Below are 22,022 nucleotides of genomic sequence, written 5' to 3'. Positions count from 1 at the left end.
CTGTAAAATAAGGATTTGGCCTGATATTTGTACATATACATATACTGATCTATAAGAATAAGATCATGTTATAAATAAAATTTGAAAGTGAAAGTGGCTGAAAAATGTTTTGTTTGTTGGTTGGCCATTCATTGGTTGATTGGTCACTGTGAAGGCTGACAATCAAGGCTGACTACACCCTCCATTCAGCAGAGATGCAGGCCCTGCTGTCTTGCTGCCCTATCACCCTCAACTCATGAACCAAAACTGCTGTTTAGGAGCCAGCCTCCCAGCGACATCCCAGGCAACAGCAAGGAGGAAGATAGAAATAAGAATACACTTCCTTCCCTGTAAGAGTCTTCCCAGAAGTCGCATACAATACTCTTCCTTATGCCATACTAATCAGAAATTCATTCCCTGGCCACACTTAGCTGCAGGAAAAACTGGAAAATATAGATTTCTTTTTTCTGGATGGGAATGAGCCCAATAAAAAAATTAGGAATGTGTTTTTAAGGAGAGAGAGGAAAATAATTGCTAACCCGGCAGTGTCTCATGGTAATAAAAGGTAGTTCTCTGTCCCTTTCAAACCTGCTGACACTCTGCTTTGTATGATATATTTCTAACATTTCCCCTATAGATCATAAGCTTTCGTATATGAAGATATCCTTAGAAAGAGCGAACATATTTAAAAGAGGGTCCATAGTGTTCCAATCCTCCCTAGATCTGTGGTTTGAATTTTGTTTTTATCTTTTTGGACAGCAGAAAACACTGATGAGCCAGGGCCTTGATGCTTAGGGAGAAGCCTGCTAGAAGCAATTATTGAACAAGTTGCAGACTTGAACCTTCTCCAAGTTCATGGGAAATCAGAGCAGCTGCAGTCATCACTTGGCAACGAAAGCCCCATATCTATCCCTCTTGACTTGGTCTCAGAAAAACACGTTAAATGGTAGATTTATTGTGGTTGTTAGATCATGAACTGTTACAACTTTAAAAATGCAGATTCAATCTTATTTGAAGGACAAATGAATTCATTGGTGCATTCAAGAATAGAAGACAAAATTTTTGATGGGATATTTTTGACAAAATTTGAAATTTTTTTTTTTTTTAGTTTCTTTTTTTTTCAGTAGGTTAATTTTGGCTTGTCAGATAGGAAACTTACGATGAAAGCTTTCTTTGGCCTAACACAGGGGCCACTGGCAATACATTTTGATTAAGTCAATATTCTATATATGTATCATTCAAGGTCTAAATCAGAAAACAATCAAAGGTTTAAATACTTTTTTAAAGAATTGGATAAACTGATAAATGTGCCTGCTATGTAAATCATATAATATATTTGAATAATCATAATGTACCTGGTTTGTAAATTTTTATATCAGCACAATAACAGCTTTGCAATTATGAATCAGCCATGATAATGTGGATATAGGTCAGTGAGGCATCTAAATTACAGAATTGTTTTGAAGAAATTAGAGTTGTTTCTTTCAAGTACAGAGATCATTTCAAGCTAGGGTAGTAAATGGATTACTGCCCAATAGGTCTTCAAAAAGCTGCTCTGAATATATAACAAAGGCTTATCCTGAAAAAAGTGATTCCTGGGCTCTCACAGTTAAATTCACATTTGGAAAAAACCTTAAATACCTAACTATATGCTAGGCACGAGGTATTTGTTATTTATCAGATAACATCTATGCCATTGTTTGTAACTTTTCAGGGTATACAGAAAGGTAACAGGGCAGGTACAATAAAACTCAATTGGCAAAGTACAAGATGTTCAGGGATCACCTGGGAAGGCTGTATCTTCAAATTAGGGATCAGGACAAGTTTTCTGGATAAAGCGATGTCTGCAGCACTACTTGAAAGATGACCTGGATTTTCGCCGGAGAAGTGTTCTAGGCAGAAGGAACAGCATGTGCAAAGGCACAGAGGCCAGTCATGGCTTGGGTACTGCCTTGGTTCATTCAGGCTGCTATAATAAAATACTAGACTGGATAATTTATAAATAACAGAAGTTTGTTGCTCACAGTTCTGGAGTCTGGGAAGACTAAGATCAAGGCACCAGTCTAGTGAGGGCTTACTCTCTGCTGCATAGATGGGGCCTTGTTGCTACATCCTCACATGGTAGAAGGGGTGAGGCAGCTCCATTTAACCTCTTTGATAAGGGCACTGATATTATGCCCCTATTCCTTAATCCTTTTCCAAAGCCCCCTACCTTCTTAATACCATCTCAGTGAGCATGAGCTTTCACCATGAAATTTTGGAGGGATATATTCAGAGCATAGCAGGTACTTGAGTAACTGATTGTTCAGTGGACCTCCATTATAAGGTGCCATAGTGGGGAGTGTGCAGAGAGAATTGGGCAGTAGAGGTAAGCAGGGGTCTTATTGTCAGTGACAGTGTACACCAAATTAAGGAGTTTCGGCTTTGTTCCACAAGCACTGGAAGGCAACAAAATAAAATAAAAGTAGAAGAGGTACAGAAAGAGGACCAGCAGGGTGCGGTGATTCATGCTGGTAATCCCAGCACTTTGGGAGGCCAAGGCAGGTGGATCACTTGAGGCCAGGAGTTTGAAACCAGCCTGTGCAACTTGGTGAAAACCCATCTCTTCTAAAAATACAGAAATTATCTGGGCATGGTGGCACATGTCTGTAATCACAGCTACTAGGGAGACTGAGGCATGAGAATTGCTTGAACCCAGGAGGTGGAGGTTGCAGTGAACTGAGATCTTGCCACTGCACTCCAGCCTGGGCGACAGAGTAAGAATTTGTCTCAAAAAACAAAAGAAAAAAAGGACCACTGGTACCAGCAGATGGGTTGAAGTGGTATCAGGACTGAAGGCAAGATCCCTTGTTAGTAGCAGTCCACCAATCTGAGCAAAACAGTGTTCAGCCTGAACTAAAGAAATGGCAGTGGGAATGAAGAGAAGCCTTGAGGAGTTTGAGAAAATGTTACATCAAGACCTGTTGATTAGATGCATGATTTGAAGAGGACAGGAGTCAAGGATAAATCCTAGATTTCCAGGTTAGGATTCTGGGAACATGGCAGACCTTTTCAGTGTAATAGGGAACCTTATAGAAATGGCAGAAATGAGGGCAAATAGGATTTGTTCAGTTTGAGATTGGTTGAGTTTGAAGTACCTATTGAAAAACCAACTGGATATATCCATGCATACAAAGGTTGACTGCATCTGGAACTTAGGAGAAAGACTCAGGCTATAGAATAGAGATTTACATGTCATGAGATTGGAGATGGTAGCTGAGCCATTGTAGTGGATACAATTTTCTAGGAAGGGTTGATGTCATTAAATGATACAAGGTGTACAGCTTGCCTCTGAAATTTGTACACACAAGTTGTGAGTAGAGAGGACTGTGTTGCAATCTCATTTAGTGATTTAGTGATTGATTTATTAAGTAAGTGTCAGGTTAAGTCACCTGGTCCTGGTGCTAAACTATTCTAAACTTCAAAAGTACAGGCTTTCAGTATTGAGTAAAGGTTTTCCTTTTTCTTATTTCAGCTTTTTGTTTGGTTTTGTTTCATAATGGTGTTATCCAGTCCAATATTGGGTAAAGTTATTCTGCTTTTTTTCTTCCTGCAGCAAGAAACATTTTGGAATAAACAGAAATGTCCTGCCTTTTCAGTATTCAATAATATTTCACCAGGAGTCAGTGTTTTTGTGCTATTTATTCATTCACTTAAATCCACTTGTTTCCAAAAAAGACAAATCAAAATTGTATGTTTTGTCTCTTTTAAGGAAACTAAAATTGAAAAAGACCTTTGAGAATGTGAACAGGCATGGTTTGTGAGAAAGAGCCAGTGAGCATATTTTAAAGATTGTTTAACTTATCTCTATCACTTAGTGGTACTTAAAACATAGTAGCTAATTATTTTTTTAAGTGGGGTCCTTCATTTGAATGCTATTACTTATAATAGTAAATATTTTATTGCAATAACCTCAGTTCAGAAGAAAGTAAAAGAATGGCTCATTGCTTCTAATTAACACATTAAAATTATTTTAAATGTTTTATGCAACATTTAATACTATCAAAATTTAAATGCCTTTTAAAGAAAGAAAATATAAAGTTTTTTTTTCCAACTATGAATAGCCATAACCCAGGCATTGTTTTTAAAAGGTATTACCCAATCTTAATGTATTTCCTGCATATAGATAAAAGCTGGCATTAAAATGTAGTAAGAATTATATGCTGTATTATTCCATTTATATGACATTTTTGAAAAAGGAGCAATTTTAGGGAAAGAAAATAGTGATCACTGCTTGCCAGAGGCTGAGATTAGGTGGAGAGATTGATTCTCAGGGACACAGAGGGATTTTTTAGATGAGGGACCTGCTGTAGCTCTTGATTGTGAGAGATGACATGACTGCATTCATCTGTTAAAACTCATAGAACTGTGCATCAGAAAATGGTTTATTATACTATATGTAAATTATGCCTTAATTTTAAAAGTTACATGCAATTTTACATTCATCTCCACCCTGATCAGGTAGTTCCATATAGGAGTTTAAAAGCTCAAGAAATGCTCCTAACTGGTCACCTTTGCCATTTTTGAGACACTGAGTGATGTGATCATGGTACTTACAAGCAGAATCTAAACTTTTGTGAATAATGAGGATGATTCAGAGCCAAGACTACTTATCATTTCTGTCACTGCCACTCCTAGTGGCCACAGCCTCGCTTTGATAAAGATGTGTCTAGAAACTCTGTCACTATCCAAAAAATCTGTTTTAGATGGCACTTCCCCTTGGCTCAAGCTTTTCGATGAAGAACAGGGATTCCTTTGCCAAACAGTTCCTGTCTCCATCTCTTCCCACTTCCTTTACATTACCTGGCTCCTCTCCTCACAGTGGAATCTATTTTTCATCATACTGTTCAAAATGCTGCTCCCATCTTTCTCAGCCTTCTACTGCCCCCTTCATCGAAAAAGCCTGACTCTATTTTAATCTTCTGCTTCATCCATGGTCTTCCCATCAAAACAGTTGTTCCGTCGCAACACTCAGGTAGGTGTGGAAGCTTAGTGAATTTCAGTGAATCTACCCTCAGATACATAGCTGAGATCTCAGTGAGTCTTTTACTCCTGTATCTTACTTTAAATTAATCTCTAACTGTTGAACTTTGAAGCACTGGAAGAATTTTATTTCATATGTGGGATGCCATCACTTTTAGGAAACAGATAGATTGATGTCCCTGCCTCTTGCCTGGAAGGAAGGTACTCCATGTTATTTACTAATTTATCATATCATTATTTTCTCACTGGGTATTACGTCCAGCTCTGGGAATACATAGATGAATAAGAAACATCAAGAAGCCATCAAAAAGCCCAGTCTGTTTAGAATGTGGGTAACTAAATCATCAATTACAGTGGAATAGACTACACAATTAAGGTGACCATGGAAGTTATTCTACAAACTGGGACATTTTAGAAGGGAAAGAGGGCACCCTTGGTAATTACCTCCAAGCCAACACATGTAAATTCGGACCAGCAGAGCATACTGGACATTGCCAGCCTGCCTCTAATGAAGGTGTTTATAGAGGCTGTTGCCAAATGGTCTTTTAAACCAGTAAGAAGCACAGAGAAGAGATGCTGTCTCAGTCCTGGGAAGCAGTAGAGCAGCTCCATGAGGGCAGAAATCTCAAAGGAAGGGATGTAAAATGCAGCAAAGCAAAAGTGTAGGGAGCTGTCTAAATAGGAAGGATTGCACAGGCAAGAAGCAAAACTGGGTATTTATTCCTTTATTTCAGTTGTGTCAGTGGCAAAGTTCACGTAGAATCATGAAAATAAGAAAACCTGGCTTGAGTTCTTCCCCAGATAGAAAACCATTCCTCTTCTTCAAAGGAGGTAAACATTAGAGACAGATCTGTTTTCTTAAAGGGAGGATTGATATACCTACGTTAAATAAGCAAGAGTTTTAGAGAGTGGGGAACAGCCTCCTTCCCGACCTGGCTTCCCCAACACATACCTCCATTTCTCTTATGCTTTCAGCTAGAAAAGAAAAGGAAAGGAGTCCTTTGTCCATAACTGTCATACTCTATGAGGAGTTTAAGCTGATTTAAGAGTGAAGATAATCAGGAGAAGAGTCAATGAAATCCTAGAGTTTGGGTTTGAGATGGGGCTCGTGGGAAGGTGTGATAATCACTTTCTCTCTCCAATACCCTACCCTCCACCATCAGCACATACCTACAAATCTTCCCCTATTAACCACTAGACAGCTTCAGTTTCTGTGTGGGTATTTGTGTCATTATTTACATAAATTATTCATGCCTAATCGGCATGCAGTATACTAATTGCTATGCACATTATTCACTGTGTCAGATGAAGTTAAACGTACGTTCTATTTGCTGCTTTAATTTTAGCGTATGGAAAGGGCAAAGCATGGAAGTCAGAAAGATGCGGGTCATATCTTGGCTGTATCACTTGCCACCTTTGGGGTGTTAGACAAATTACATAATTCCTGAGCCTTGGCTTCCTTACTGGAAAATGAGGCCAGGAATCCGCAAACAGAGTTAGTCAGCTTCGTGGGTGGCATTTGTATGGCACACTGTCTTAGTGAGGGATGAGTTAAAGAAGTTGATTTCCCTGATAGGCAGAGAAACCCAAGGTTTCCTTTGGGCAGTTTATTTCCAACTCTGTCCCTGCTCCGTTTCTCTCACATTCTGGGGGACCCCCCCTTTTAAAACTCTCAGTGGATTGCAAAGGTTGAAATAATGTGTGTAAAGTATCGACTATAATGACTTCTCTCTAGATGCTCAGAAAAAGGTTTCTGATGTTGTTACTATAATTTTCATTATATATTTATCTATGTCTGTTTTTACTTATTTAATTTTAGGTTCAGAGGGCAAATGTGCAGGTTTGTTAACGAGGACATATTGTGTAGTGCTGGGGTTTGGGCTTCTATTGAACCCATCACTCAAATATAGTGAACATGGTATCCTATGAAAACATGGTTTTTCAATCTTGGTCCCTCTGCTTTCCTCCCCACTTTTGGAGTTCCCAAGGCCTGTTGTTTCCATATTTATGTCCGTGTATACCCATTGTTTAGCTCCCACTTTATAAGGGAGAATGTGCAGTATTTGATTCTGTGTTTCTACATTAACATACTTAGAATAATGGCCTCCATCTGGACTTTTGTGGCTGCAAATGACATGATTTTATTCTGTTTTATGGCTTCATAGTATTCCATGCTGTATATGTACCATATTTTCTTTATTCAATCCACTGTTCTGGGCAACTACGTTGATTTCATGACTTTACTCTTGGGAAAAGTGCTGTGATAAACATAGGAGTATAGTTGGTTTTTCATTAGAATGATTTCTTTTCCATTGGGTAGATACCCAGTAGTGGGATTGCTGAGTGGGATGGTAGTTCTGTTCTTAGTTCTTTGAAAAATCTTCATGCTGTTTTCCGTAAGGACTGAAATAATTTATATTGCCACCAACAGTGTATGTGTTCCCTTTTCTGTGTACCCTCACCAACATCTATTATGTCTTCACTTTGTAATATAGCCATTCTGACTGGTGTGAGATGGTATCTCCTTGTGGTTTTAATTTGAATTTTTCTGATAATTAGTGATGTTGAACATTTTTTCATGTTTGTTGGTTGCTAGTATGTCTTCTTTACTATTACTTGTTTTCATCATGTTGCTCAGATGCCTTCAGAGTACTAAGTCTGGGTTGAAAATAAAGGTAAGCACAGACCTTTCTTTTTTAGAACAATAAACTGAATTACACATTATTTATAATACATTTAATTAATTAAACTCCACCCAAATATTATTTTAAACAGATTGCTGACACATGATCTCTAAAATTACATCAACTAAATTTTGCAGATAACCATACAGTTCTTAAATCCATATTTCAAACTTGGTTTTTATGTATTATAGAAGTTAAGGCCACCTTAAAATATATTTTGTCAGTGTTACAATTTTGCTAGGGGACCATAGGTTGATGAATCTGAATGTGCTAGGGATTAAAATCTACTTCAAGCCAGTTCATTGTTAGAACTGGATAAATAATTCATATCCTTGCCCAGTATAAATGTTTTATTTGCAGGGAGTAACTACCCGTAACACATTCTTTTGGTCATACAGCATTTCTCACTCAGGCCCAAAAGTCCCACATGCATTTAACCATCGACCAATCCCTGTTCTATTTCCTTGCACTCACTTGAAATTCAAACAAAAAAAATACTGATGCAATTGTAGAAATGTGCAATATCATTAAGGACTAATTTTGCATTTTTTTCTTCTGATATTTTTAAGGTGGGGGAAAAAGAAGCCTACTCTAGAAGTAAGAATATTGACTGTTTTAACAAAATCAAGATACAGTATAAGAGTACATATGTCGTTACCTTTTGAATAATTTTTAAAGAAAGGAGAAGAGAAAAAAATCAGAGAAAATTTCTCCTTGTGTTCTACATTTGCACTCTTGCAGTTTTCTCTAGCTGGAATGTCTTTTCTTCTCAACCTAGAAAACCCTTACGTATCAGTCAAGGTTCAACTTTATTGTTACTTGCTATGGGAAGTCTTCCTGAAGTGGAATAGGCAAGATTAATTGTTCTTTCTTCTGTTTTACTCTTTTGGTTTCTTTATATATCCAGTTGTATCAGTTAACAAAGTGTATTATGTCTGTTTTTGCAGTAAGCCATCTCACCTGTATTCTTGCAAAGCCTTCACCTTATCCCTCTTTGTTCCCTCAGCCTCTGCTCTTACATGTTTGTTCATTTCAGCCTTCATTTATTCATCAGGTATTTATTTAACATTAACTTTTGCTGCATAACAAATCACTCTAAAACTTTTTTTTTAAGAGGCAGGGTCTTGCTGTGTCACCCAGGCTGGAGTACAATGGCATGATCATAGCTCACTGCAGCCTCCAACTCCTAGGCTCATGTGTTTCTCCTGCCCTGCCTCCAGAGTAGCTGGTACTACAGGCATGCACCCTCACACCTTGCTAATTTATATATAGATAGATAGATAGATAGAGATGGGGTCTCACTGTGTTGCCCAGGATGTTCTCAAACTCCTGGCCTCAAGTGATCCTCCTATTTCTGCCTCCTAAAGTTCTGGGATTACAGCCATGAGCTACCATGTGCCCTGTTAAAACACTGTATTGGTGTAAAGCAACAATCATTTTATCATCTCTCAAGGTTTCTGTGGGTCAGACATTCCAGCAGGGATTGGTTAACAAGGCAGTATTTGCTCCGTGCGTCTCCTGTGGTTGCGGTGTGATGGGGGCTAGAGACAGCAGCTGGAAGATAGGTATACATTACACTCTTTCCTCTCATGAAGCCCAAGGTGTCTGCTTGTGGTCTCTCCACATGGATAGTTTGGGCTTCCTATGCTATCATAGCCTCAGTGTGAGTCATAATGCCTACCTAGGGCAGCTAAAAGCATTAAGAATGAATAGCTAGCAAGGTGGAAGCTGAATTGCCTAGGCTCTGAAGAAACCAACCATCACTCTCCCTGCATTCCACTGGTGACTAGTGAGTCACAAGGCTATCCAAATTCAAAGGGAGAGGAGTTAGACTTTACTTTTTTTTCCTCAATTTTGTTAAGATATACTTGACAAGTAAAAATTATATATATTTAAGGTGCACAAGGTAATATTTTGATATATGTATATGTTATGAGTCATTATCACAATTAAGCTAATTAACTTATTATATCTATTACCCCCACATAGTTACCATTTTGTGTGTGTGTGTGTGTGTGTCTGTGTTGATAACACTTAAGATCAGCTCTCTTAGCAATTTCAGGTACATAATACAGTGCAATTTACTATAATTCCCAAGCTGTACACTAGAGCTCCAAGCTTAACTCAGTCTGCACAAAGGAACCTTTGTGCTTTGACCAGCATTTCTCCAACTCCCCCATCCTCCAGCTCTGGGCAATTACCATTTGACTTTTTTTTTCAACTCTAAAACATTACACATATAAGTGAGATCATACCGTATTTTTCTTTCTATGTCTGATTTATTTCATTTCACATGATGTCCTCTAGGTTAGTTCGTGTTGTGACAAATGGCAGGATCTCCTTTTTTAAGACTAAATAATACTCTATTTACATATGGACCACATTTTCTTTATTCATCCATCAATGAACCTTTTAATGGGAGAATGGCAAGGATTTAGGGGAGCAGGATTTAGGTTGAGAAATACTGTGTTCACCTTTTGGAAATGCAGTCTGGAACACCTGCCATGTGCCCTGCCATGTGTAAGGCTCTGAGGATACCACAGTGAATAAGACAGACATGGTCTCTTCTTCATGGAGCTTGCATAAGGAATAGAAAGAATATAAATAAGTAGAAAAAATAATTTTTTTAGCCATAAGAAAAAGAAAGGATCATTATATGGTACATTTCAAGAAATGCCTTGTGGCGTGGGTTCAGTGGTTCACAACTATAATCCCAGCACTTTGGGAGGCCAAAGCAGGGGGATCACTTGAGGCCAGGAGTTCAAGACCAGCTTGGGAAACAGAATGAGGCCTAGTTTGTAAAAAAATGTAAGAAATTAACCAAACATGGTGGTCCATACCTATAGTTTCAGCTATTTGGGAGGCCGAGGCAGAAGGATGGCTTGACCCATGAGTTGGAGGTTACAGTGAGCTGTGATCATGCTGTGGCACTCCAACCTGGATGACAGTGAGAACATGCCTCCAAAAAACAAAACCAACCAACAAACAAAAGCATTGTTTAAAAAAGTAATTTTTTAAGCAGAAATTTAAATAAGATGCAGCCAGTTGTGCCAGCAATTGGGAGAAGTGCCTTCCAGAAGGGGACCTCAACTAAGGCAAAGCCTTTGGGGTGGGCGGAAAACGGACTTATTTGAGAAACAAGAAGGCCAGTGTGACTGAAGTGTCATGCATTAAAAAGGAAAGTAATGAAGCATGAGTTCCCAGAGATGGGTAGAGCCTGGAAATGGGAGTCCTTGAAGACCATGATTAAAATGTTACATTTTATTGAAAATGAATGAGAAATCATTTGAGGTTTTAAAACAGAGATATGACATGATCTGGCTAAAAAGATAACTCTGGCTGCACTGTCAAGGGCGATGTGAGGAAAGAAAAGAAAGAAACAATGACTCTGATTAGGAGGCAACTCATAGTCGTTAGAGCAAGAGTTTCTGGAGACTTGGTTTAGGATCATAGTAATGGAAACTGAGAAGAAGAGGCTATGTATTCTTGAGGTAGAGCTGTATGAATTTGTACTTATGATACAATATTTCATACCTAATGATCACATTTTATGTCATTGTGCATGAATTATACAGCTCCCAACTTAGCCTTTACATTGTGTCTAAAGGATAGGGAATAATTGTTACTCATACTTGTATTTTTCAAACACTTAATGCATGTTAAGTACTCAACAAATATTTGTTGAAGTGCATTTCACTCTTTCTTGGACAGCTTCCCATGTCTTAAAAGTACTTGTAATTTTCCAATTTAATTTATTGCAACTATTTCTTAGAAATGTAAAACATTGATTTTTTTTATAGATTTCTACTTGAGGCTTTCTATTAAAATATATGGAGTGTGCTATATTTTATTATGCTCTTCCCCCTCCCTGAACCCCTTCACAGAAACAGGTGAGTGGATGGACGGACAGATGGACAAACGGATGGATGGATGGATGTCAAATGAGATGTTGAGTGAAGTGCCATTTCCATTGCACTTCTATAAAAGAAATGAAAATGCAGATTGGTAATGATGATTTCTGCCTCTCATATTCTGATGCCTGGAGAGGACTTACTCATAATTTATGATCTGTTATACAAAGTCTATAGAATTATTACATTGAGATAAATTTCTCACTGCCTCACTCAAAACAATTTATTTTGTACTTTGACCTATTTTCCACTTCGTGATCTTATTTGTGCATTTTACAATTCTGTCTTAATACAGATTTCATTGCTAGAATAGTTTCTATGGGAAGATGAGAGTATCTGACCCTTTTTCATTCTGAAATTCTTTTAAAAAATCTATAATTGAGGTGAAATATATAAATATCTATCCTGTTTTGGAAGAAATTATTTTCTAACCTTTTACATTCAAATGCTAAAAAGATATCTTTAACTTTAGCTTAAAAGTATTTTAAACACTTCTTTTTTCCTAATATTTATGAATTTACTCAAGAAAATCATAGTATTTCAGTTTAATAAAATCTTGTGTTTTTTAGTTTAGATAATTTTATAAACTTATACATCATTGCATTTATTTCTTTATTACTCTTTTCTGCTTTTAATAACTTAATGTCTTCTAGTCTATATCATTTACTTATATGATGTCATATTTCACAAAGAATTTGAGATAATTTGTCAAATAACACACAAAGTGAACACTGAGGAGAAAAAACATGCCAGTGCTCCACTTGCCTAGAATGTAAGTTTCTTTAGAACAGCATAAATCCTCAGCAGGGAATCTTTGTTGCTTATGACAGAGCAAGGTCCATGTTGTAAAGTTAATAAATATTTGTGGAATGAATGTATGAAGTTAGTTTACAAAATATATACCAACTTAGTGGAGATCCACAATTTTGGCTGAGAGCTTTGTAGTAACAAATGAGCTGAGAAAATTACTGTTAATTAACAATCTACAGTATCTATAAGGTAAAATAAAACCATTTAATGAGATACCCAACGCTTTCTGGCCAAGAAATGCTATGTGTGTGTCCAAATCCAATGGATGCCTACAGAGAGAACACTAAGTAATATAATACTTACACTCCTTGCCCTTAAAGTAAAATACAATCAATTTTAAAGGTTATTTCTTTTACCACTCACAACTTAAGGGTGACTTTGAATATTAACACTCAAGACTCTTGAGGAATACATAGGCCACATTTCTTTTAGCTAATTTACCATGAATATTATTTTTCATCATTTCTCATTATTTCTCACATATGTTTTTAGTAAGCCTTAGAGTAGATATTATTTCAAGGTTATGCTCAGAATCAAGAACCTGAGATACAGAGAAGGTGCTGCAATGCAAATGAAGAGTCCAATACTTAAAAGAGTCTATTGAACTAGCACTAAAGTTTCTTTTACCTTAAGAAAAGTGTGTTAGCCAACCAGAACCTGCGCTTGACTAGATGATGATAAACTCTCTGCTTGGAGGAGGGACAAGAATGTTTAGGTTGTCAGGATTGATATGTTACTGGGAAAGCAAATTGAAGCCCTCTCTATTGTATGAGCAAATGTGTGACTCAAGACCCAGGTTCTTGAGCAACATTACCATTTTGTTTTAAAGCAAGATAATTTTTAAGGAACCCATCATCAAATGTACACAGTCATCATAAAAGAAAAAGTCAATAAAGCACTGCTAGAAAGGCTAGCACTGAAGCAGCTAAGACAAAGAGGTTGCAAACATAATTCTGTGTCATTGGATGAATCAAATTGCTAGCAGAGGTTCCTAACCTGTGGCCCATACATCTTAGACGATCTGATCCCCTCCTCAGCTGTATGAAAACTGTTATTGTTTTGTGTGTGTGTGTGTGTGTGTGCACATGCACACACATATTTGTTCTACAGAGAGATTTCCCAGATTTTTCAAGTACTCAAAGAACTTTGTGTCCTAGAAGGGTTAAAAACATTGCGTAAGTTTGTAAATGAACCACTTAAATATTGATGGATATTAATAAAAGCAGAGGACTCTGGAATTGGAATAAAAGGGCAAAACTATTCTATCTTGTAAGAGGTCAGTGGCAAGGCAGATGTTTGTTGGACCACTCTTGATCTGTGATAACACCTTGTCCTCCCTACATAGAAGATTATTTCTGAAATCTTCATATTTTTTGAGACAACAAATATTTATTGAAAAAAAGCTACTATGTACAAAGCACCAGTATTTCATAACTTGTATCCTTTAAAGGTTTGTGAACTCTAGCTGGGAATTAAGGATGTTACACAGAATTATTAGCTAAGTTATACAACCTAACTTGAGAATTTATAAGAAACTGCTGTCTCCAGAAATCTTGGAAGCAGGCATTGTACCATCTTGTTGGGGCAAGTGCTGGGATGGGTGAACTAATGATCATTTCTGTCCTTTTGCTGTAAATCAGAGTCTGAAGAGGGAGAGCCCAATGGACATAGCTTAGAACACTTTCTCTCAAAGTGCAGTTCCTATATCAGCAGCACTAGTGTCACCTGGGAGGGAACTTGTTAAAAATGCAAATCCATATGCCCCATAACGACCTAATCTGATGGTGGGCCCAACAGTGGGCATTTTAAAGAATCCTCTAGGTAAATGATACACAGTAAAGTTTGAAAAATACTGACTTATATATCTAGCCCATGGCTAGGATAGAACAAGGCACTGTGATTCATAGCCCTACCAAGACTGCGTGCAATAGGGGCAGAGAATTCCTCAAGGAAGATCAGTGTTGATGTCCAAAGAATGAGGAATCAATTCTGGACAACCAAAAATGCAAATCTCTTGCACTTTGGCATTAGGGCGGAATAACTTTCATTCCAGGGCTTCTAGTCTCTAAGTAGAAGGACAACCATTGGAGTAACATTTGGGTCTTTCTTCAATGACTCCCCAGAGAAAGTGTCTGTCTCCTGAATTTCTGTAGAAGATCCTGTCACTGTAGCTCAACTTTTCCCCTTCTTTCTCTTTGGTGTCTGCTGCACATAGAGAGTGGATGTATTTTGCTGTTGTCTTCACCATGCAGTAATGGGGCTTCCCTTACAGGGAGGGCCTGGGGTTGTCTGCCTGTGCCAGGCGTGTTAAGCCTGCTTAATTCTGGAGTGAAATATTAGGAAACCGTTGTTGCTCACCTAAGCAGTATTGCATCAGCTTTATCTATAATACAGCTAACAAAGCCAACAGTTTTATTTTCCCTGATTAGACTCATATATCTCTCCCTGAGGCATAAAAGAATAGTGCCAAGGATGAGGGGCCTTGGAACCTTAATAATTATCCCCTTTGAAGTTTTCTTTTAATACATGAGACATCAAAGAATTATTTGTCTCATTTGTCTGTTTTCCTTTGTTTGTGTTACTGCTTCATGCCTCTGAGTATGATTTTTGCAAAGACTCCTTTGTATAAGAATGCAAATGTTTCAAATGGAGTATTGCCTGTGCCTCATAAATTACTTAGACGATAGTTGTATATATTAATTTAGACTGGAAATCCCCTTATAGGGGTCTTTTCTTCTATAGGTTTGAGGCCATTTTAGTAGGTAAAACTATTCAGTCATTGTCATAAAAGTGATTTTAGCTCTAAATATATTTGCCATGATAATATGCATTTAGAAACATTTTATAGAAGTGAAAATGTTCCTTTATTATTGATTTTCCTCTTATGAGTATGTGGAGACATCAAATGATACGAATTCATTATCTTTCTCTAGGTTATAGAGTGGTGCCAAGGCCCATCTTCTCTAGGTGTCTGTTCCATAGAATGTGTGTGTTCAGCACAATCACAGAGCTGCTTGTTATTAGCCTGGTACTTACTCAAAGTTACGATAATTAACTGCTGATCTTCGTTTGCTGCTTCTTTCATTGGTGATTTTCTAACCAATAAATCACTATACTAACACTGTTAAATTTATAACATGAAAACCCAAAATAGGATAGGTAGAAGAATGAAAACACTAATACTGTTTTCCTAAGTACTGTTTGCAGGTTTTCTTTGAACTCAAGGGGGAGCAGTTATTTCACCAATAATGTGGGGGTGAGAGAAGTTGTAAATGAGAACATATACTGTGTGCTTTTTTTCTCCGATGTTTATTTTCTCATATATTTTCATCAATGTATATTTGCTTTTCTTAACTGTCATTGTTTGTTCTGTAATATATGCATTGTGAGTACTTTTGTCTTACATCTAATTGTAAGCATCAATCTCTTGGAATATGTACTTGGCAAGTACCGTCTAAAATAGCCTTGTTATTTTCGATAGAGCAGTTTAATCATTACTATCTCGTGTGATCACATCTCCACAGAAATATGCTTCCTGAGAAAATGTAGAGTTGCAGTATGTTTGTTAAAATTCAAGTTGAATAAATTACCGTAATAATCAGAAGAATATAGGCATGAGAAAACAATATTTTCAGAAATCCTGCTTTGCCATCCATAATACTTCATATTTTTCCCATTCTAAAGCACACTTCCTTATTATGGACGCTTAAATGTCATCATAAAGTACAGGTCAATGTTGCCTAGACAACAATATACTGCATGAACAAACAAGGTTTTTTAACAGTCATAAATTTAATGCTGTCACTGATTTACAGCATAAGCCATTAGAGCAGCTTAAAGCAATTACATTTACTTATCCCAAACTAACCGTAGACTGCGGAAAGTTAAGTAAATCATTAACCTCCTACTACAAAAGGAAGGACCAATAAAAAGGTAAACATAGAGGTATATTATAAAACTGATCAAGGAGTTAAAAATGCCACAGTGATTTGAATTGCACCATTTCCCTAAGAAAACTGCATTCCTGTATTCCTGAATGTTAATTTCATAAATTGTCATTTAACGTTTTGTGCCAAGACAAGAGTCCCTCATCATTATCTACATTTTCAGCTCTACCTATTTGCAGATAAACCTATTCTCAGAAAGCTTAAAAAGCAATTTCATTTATAGTGAAGTGGTATAAAATTTTCACTTTGAATCTCTGTAGGGAAGTGTGGGTTATTGAAGGTTTTCTGTGGAGAAACAATTACTCCATCCATTTACTGAATATTGTTTATTTTTATGTTGTGTGGATGCCCTGTGGGCCTCTTAGAACTTAAGGGAAGAACCAATTTAGGAAGAAAATACCCAATTAGTTTAAAATTTTACAAAATACATAGAGTTTGCATTCTCTGAGAGTCAGTATATTTGCTTTGAAGTTTTTGTGTGATTCTGAAGGTGTTAGGTTTTGCCTTTGAAACATTCTCATTTCAACATGGGCATGATTTGCTTGACTTGAAGTTTGCTTGATTAGAGTTACTAAACCTAATACACCAAAGGATTTCTAGTTCTTCCAGTATTCCTAGCACCCCTGTATTTGTAGTGCAAAGTTAGCTGCTACACTAATTCATGGCATAGAAGATACCTGAAATTACCTACCTCTGTTTTGTAGTTTTCAAATCAGAAGGTATCAATTTAAGTTCAATAATTGTTCAGTCAACAAGAGGTATTTTTACTTTGTTTTAAGGCTTACTAATCATAGAAGTGTTAGATCCCCAAATTCTTGAAGCTTCCCATTCTATCTCTAACGTATAATTTAGGGCACATTAATTTGCCTTATTATTTAAATACCTTCACAATCTTTTGATTTCATCTAATGGCTTCTGGTGTTTACATATTAAAATTCTCTAGCACATCTGCATTTTCTGTTTAATAACAATGATAGGTAAAATTCTTGAGCAATACTGTGGATCAAGTACCATTTTCTTTGGGGTTCATGGCCCCCAAATTTTATTGATGGGATTAGCAATGAGATGGGTTTGGAGCATGATCCTTGATTGTGCTCCCTCTTTCCTCCTCCAAGACTTCTCTGTCAAGTTTCCTCTCTCACTCTTTTTTTCCATCCCATTGTCTTCAGTCTCTCCCTCTCTATTGACTTACTCTCTAATACAAGCATGTTTGGAGTTCTCTTATCCTGGGAAAGACATTTCTAAATTCTCTTTATCCAGTCTTCTACTGCCTTATCTTTTTTGCTGTATAGATATAAACAACATTTCTACATACATGTACATAGTATTTCCTTGGTATTCACCAGACCCCCATGGATGCTCAACTTCCTTATATAAAATAACTTAGCATTTGCATACAACCTATGCATATCCTCCCATATACTTTAAATAGTCTCTACTTATAATACCTACTACAATGTAAATGGAGTGTAAACAGTTATTATACTGTGTTGCTCTGTCATTTGTACTTTTTTATTCCTGTGTTATCATCTGTTTATTTTCAAATATATTATATCTATGGTTGGTTGAATCTACAGAATCTACACATGCAGAACCTATAGATATGGAGGGCTAGCTACATACATATATATACACACACACACTTATATATGTGTGTATGTATTAGTCTGCACACTTTCTGTTTCTGAATCCATTTCCTTATTATTTATAAGGTGTCAGTGCCTTGCAACCTGGCTTCACTAACCCCAATTCCTCTGCAGTGACTCTCTAAAGGGGTACCATCATTTATTCACTCGACAAGTTTTATTTTTGAATGTCTACTCTGTGCCAGGCACTTTTCAAGGGTCTATAAATTTAGTTGTGAGTGAGACAGATATTTTCCTTGCCTCCAGAGAGCCCACAGTCTGTTGGAGGAGAAATATATTAGTCAAATAAGCACACAAATATATAAATGGACACTTGATGGGTCCTATGAAGAAAGCACAGATAATGTTTTGATCAGATACAGGAAAACTGAATCCAGCTCATGGTTTCAGTAAAGTAAGTGAAGTCTGAAGAATGAATACAGATCAACCAAAGAGAGGAAGTAGTTTTTATAAAGGCCCTGAGACCAAAAGAAGCAAAAAACCCATTAAAAGAAGGCTTAGGTGATTGGAGAAAAGCAAGCAAGGGAAAGAATTCATGAAACCATATGAAGTTAGAGGAAGAGGATGTGATGTGAGGATATGGTTCAGGCTTAGGATATAGTCTGTATCTGGCAGGCAATGTGACACCAAAGTGGAGGGGCTAAGCAATGTTTGCTTGGACAGGTGGAAGGAAGAGGGTGGGATCACATGATCAGATTGACATGTCTAAATTTTTTCTCTGTGTTCCTTAAAACTTCCAGTCCTCCTATCCTAAATTTTCATTTATTTTTACTTCTCGGTAAGGTTTCTTCTTTACGTTATTATTACATACTTATTAGGAAAATCTTTGTTCTCAAATAGGCTAAGATACAGATTTTTTTTTTTTAAGTTATTTGATTATCTCTTCCAATGAAGTGATGGGAGGCATTTCACACCCAACAAAATGCAAAATTTCAACCCTCAGGGTCCCACGAGGAGAATCAGATCAGATATATCCCTTTTTGTTTTGTTTTGTTTTTAATTCCTAGGAAAGTTCTTGGAATTTTTAACCTTTCTCTGTAGTTCCTCAAGTTGGCATTCAGTGCCGTGGTTCCCTGATTAGCTTTCTACGTCGTTGCTCTCAAACCTTTTTATTTTAAATATACCTTAACACAGTTTAAAAAGAAATCATATGCATGACAAACCGTAACAGATATTTCTACCCAGGATCATGAACCTGTGTGCTAGCTCTAATTCCACCATGATTTTCTCACCGAAGAAAGTGTAACTAGGATACAAGTGAAAGTGAATGTTAGACTATAAAGAATATATCTAAAAAGTGATTGGTGGCAGTATCCTACAGTCTACTGGAGGTGAAAAATATTTTGGATAAATATATACATATACATACATACACACACATATGCATATATAAATAAAACAGAAAATCCATATCTTGTACATTTTTATACAGAGACTCTTGTAGTAACATTTTTGAAACACACCTAAAAACTTTGCAATAAACGTTTTTACAGATTGAGATCCTTCATTCTAGTCTATTGTCCTCAGTATTTTCCTGTTTACTCTACTGAATGGCCCAGAATTTGGAAGCATTTAGTTACTGCAGTTTGCATATATGACGCCATGCTGATACTGGGGTTACAAATATTTTTAAGAAGTTTACCATTCATTTTCTCTCATATGTCAAAAATAGGAGCCATAAAAGATAAAAGTTACTCAAGTGTTAAATGTATGATGTGGATAGTAATTATTTTAGGAATTCAAAGAAAGGTAATATAATTATGAGTAGACAAGTTAGGGCACGAAAGATACAGTGATCAGATTAATGACAGGTTAATCCCATCTCATTCTTTTTTCTTAGTTCAAATGACACCTCTTCTAAGAGGATTTTCTGAAGCATCCTATCCTGGAAACTCTTCCTCCTAAAGTAATTACTCTCTATTGTATCACCCTTCTGAGTACTTCTCAAAAATCAGAACTTCCCAATTTTACTTATTTAGTTGATACATTTTGGCTGTTTCCCCACCCAAATCTTGTCTTGAATTGTAGCTCCCATAATTCACACATGTTGTGGGACGGACCAAGTGGGAGATAATTTAATAATGGGGGCGTTTTCTCCCATACTGTTCTGGTAGTAGTGAAAAAGTCTCACAAGATCTGAAGGTTTTATAGGGGGAACCTCTTTTGCTTGGTTCTTATTCCATCTTTCCTGCCACTATGTTGAGACATGCCTTTCACCTTCACTTGGCCTCCCCAGCCATGTGGAACTGTGAATCGATTAAATCTCTTTTTCCTTATAAATTACCCAGTCTCAGGTATGTCTTTAGCGGCAGCATGACAACAGATTAATACAGTTGTCTTTGCCACTCACTGGAATATTATTTCCATGAAGGTGGAGACTTTTTGTCTTGCTCACCCCAGTAATCCCAGGTTCTCTTACAGTGCCAAGCGTATGTAAAGCACTCAGTTATATTTCCTTTAATTAGATGCCTAAGCTTTAAGCACTCTAAGTGTATACTCAGAAACTCTAAAGTAAGGTTTATTGGATTTGCCCGGGCTCTTTTCACTAGCTCACAGGGGACCGCCCAAATGTTCTTTGGAACATTTGGGTTTTTATTGGGTCAAATGTGACTCTCTCAGTTTGTAGTGAAAGACATGTAGCTTTCTCATTTCTCATATATTGTTTCAAATTTAAGAGAAATACTGTTCTGCCTACTTTGTATTTCTTTTAAATTGATTAGGCTAACTCCATGAATAATCTACCACAACATATATTAATATTTTTGAAAAACATTTCATGTTTAATTGGCAAGTGCATCCCGCAAGTTAGGTGTAATAAGTAATGATGAGTAAAAATATTGAACACAGTTCAAACTGGTGGAGCATCTTTTGTCATCAAATGCTGTGTGTGTGTTTATGTGTGTGGGTGAGGGATGAATGTTCTTTTATTTTTTTGTATTCCCAAAAAGCTAAGGACTGGTTGATTGTGCCTTAAAAATATTGGCTTAAGGCAACACATTCTTTAAGTGTGTGTATATATATATATATTTACAAAATATATACATATTACAAAAATATATATATATTTGTAAATGAATATATATATTCATTTACAAAAAATGGCTATGATACATTTACTTATCTTATTTGACTTTTCTTTAGAATTACTTTGTTAAAAGATGGAGGACTCAAAATAGCCAATGTGACTAAAGCTGATGCTGGAACTTACACCTGTATGGCAGAAAACCAGTTTGGGAAAGCAAATGGCACAACGCATTTGGTTGTCACAGGTAGGTGCATTTCTTAAATATTGCTTTATATATGGATTTACTGCAAGATATATTATTATGGTGAACATAACTATGTTTTTCACAATGTGCAGTACATTATAAAGCTAGAACCTGTACTTGCACTTATGTTATTTTTAACAGGTGAAAAGTCAAGGAAACAATATTTCCTTAGCACAGCACAGTGTGCACCAGGGAACACATTGGTTACTATACTGGGAAGATGAACAGTAAGAGTTACAAATAGCATATGTTGATCTCCTTCTATTTTATTTTTAAATAAATTTCTATCATGTTGGGTCTTTTGAATACACTTTGTCTTTTTCATTATAGTTGATTTTTTCTGGAGATGTTCAAGTGCAGGAAATAACATGATACAAATAAGAATTGCTTAAAGTTGTGGATATATTTTGTTCATTTATCCATTCATGAAAACATTAGAGCACCTACTCTGTGCCAGTTGCTTGGGCTGTATCCTTGAGCACATTGTCGCTAATACTGTCCTCATGAATCCTACCTTCTATAAAAGGAGAAAGAAAATCACAGTAGGAATAAGAAACAAGAAAATTATTAGAAGGCAGAAATTGTAAACAATTAACAAAGAGGCATATAGTGGCAGAGCTATGTTACAGCATTAGTAACACAATGATCAGAATAAACCTCCCTGAGAAGGAGAGATTTGGACAAAAATTTCATGGAGATGAAGGTGTCAGTTAATAGATTTCTTGGTGATAATTATGCAAGCAGTTTGTAGACC

The 22,022-nt window shown here is 36.6% G+C and overlaps 1 protein-coding gene across 2 annotated transcripts in view; it reads left to right on the top strand.

Moving 5' to 3' along the window:
* The window catches only part of CNTN3 (contactin 3), a 332,828-nt gene that overhangs the window by 240,872 nt on the left and 69,934 nt on the right, over positions 1 to 22,022 (top strand). For both annotated transcript variants that reach the window (XM_064361917.1, XM_012477072.2), the window contains one exon: positions 21,141 to 21,268. In XM_064361917.1, coding sequence (XP_064217987.1) covers positions 21,141 to 21,268 — 128 coding nt within the window. The remainder of the gene's footprint in view (positions 1 to 21,140; positions 21,269 to 22,022) is intronic.

The sequence above is a fragment of the Aotus nancymaae genome, unplaced genomic scaffold (assembly GCF_030222135.1).
Source record: "Aotus nancymaae isolate 86718 unplaced genomic scaffold, 86718_ANA_hifiasm-v0.15.2.pri h1tg000046l, whole genome shotgun sequence".
Taxonomy (NCBI): Eukaryota; Metazoa; Chordata; class Mammalia; order Primates; family Aotidae; genus Aotus; species Aotus nancymaae.
This window is presented reverse-complemented; position numbering and strand designations above follow the sequence as displayed.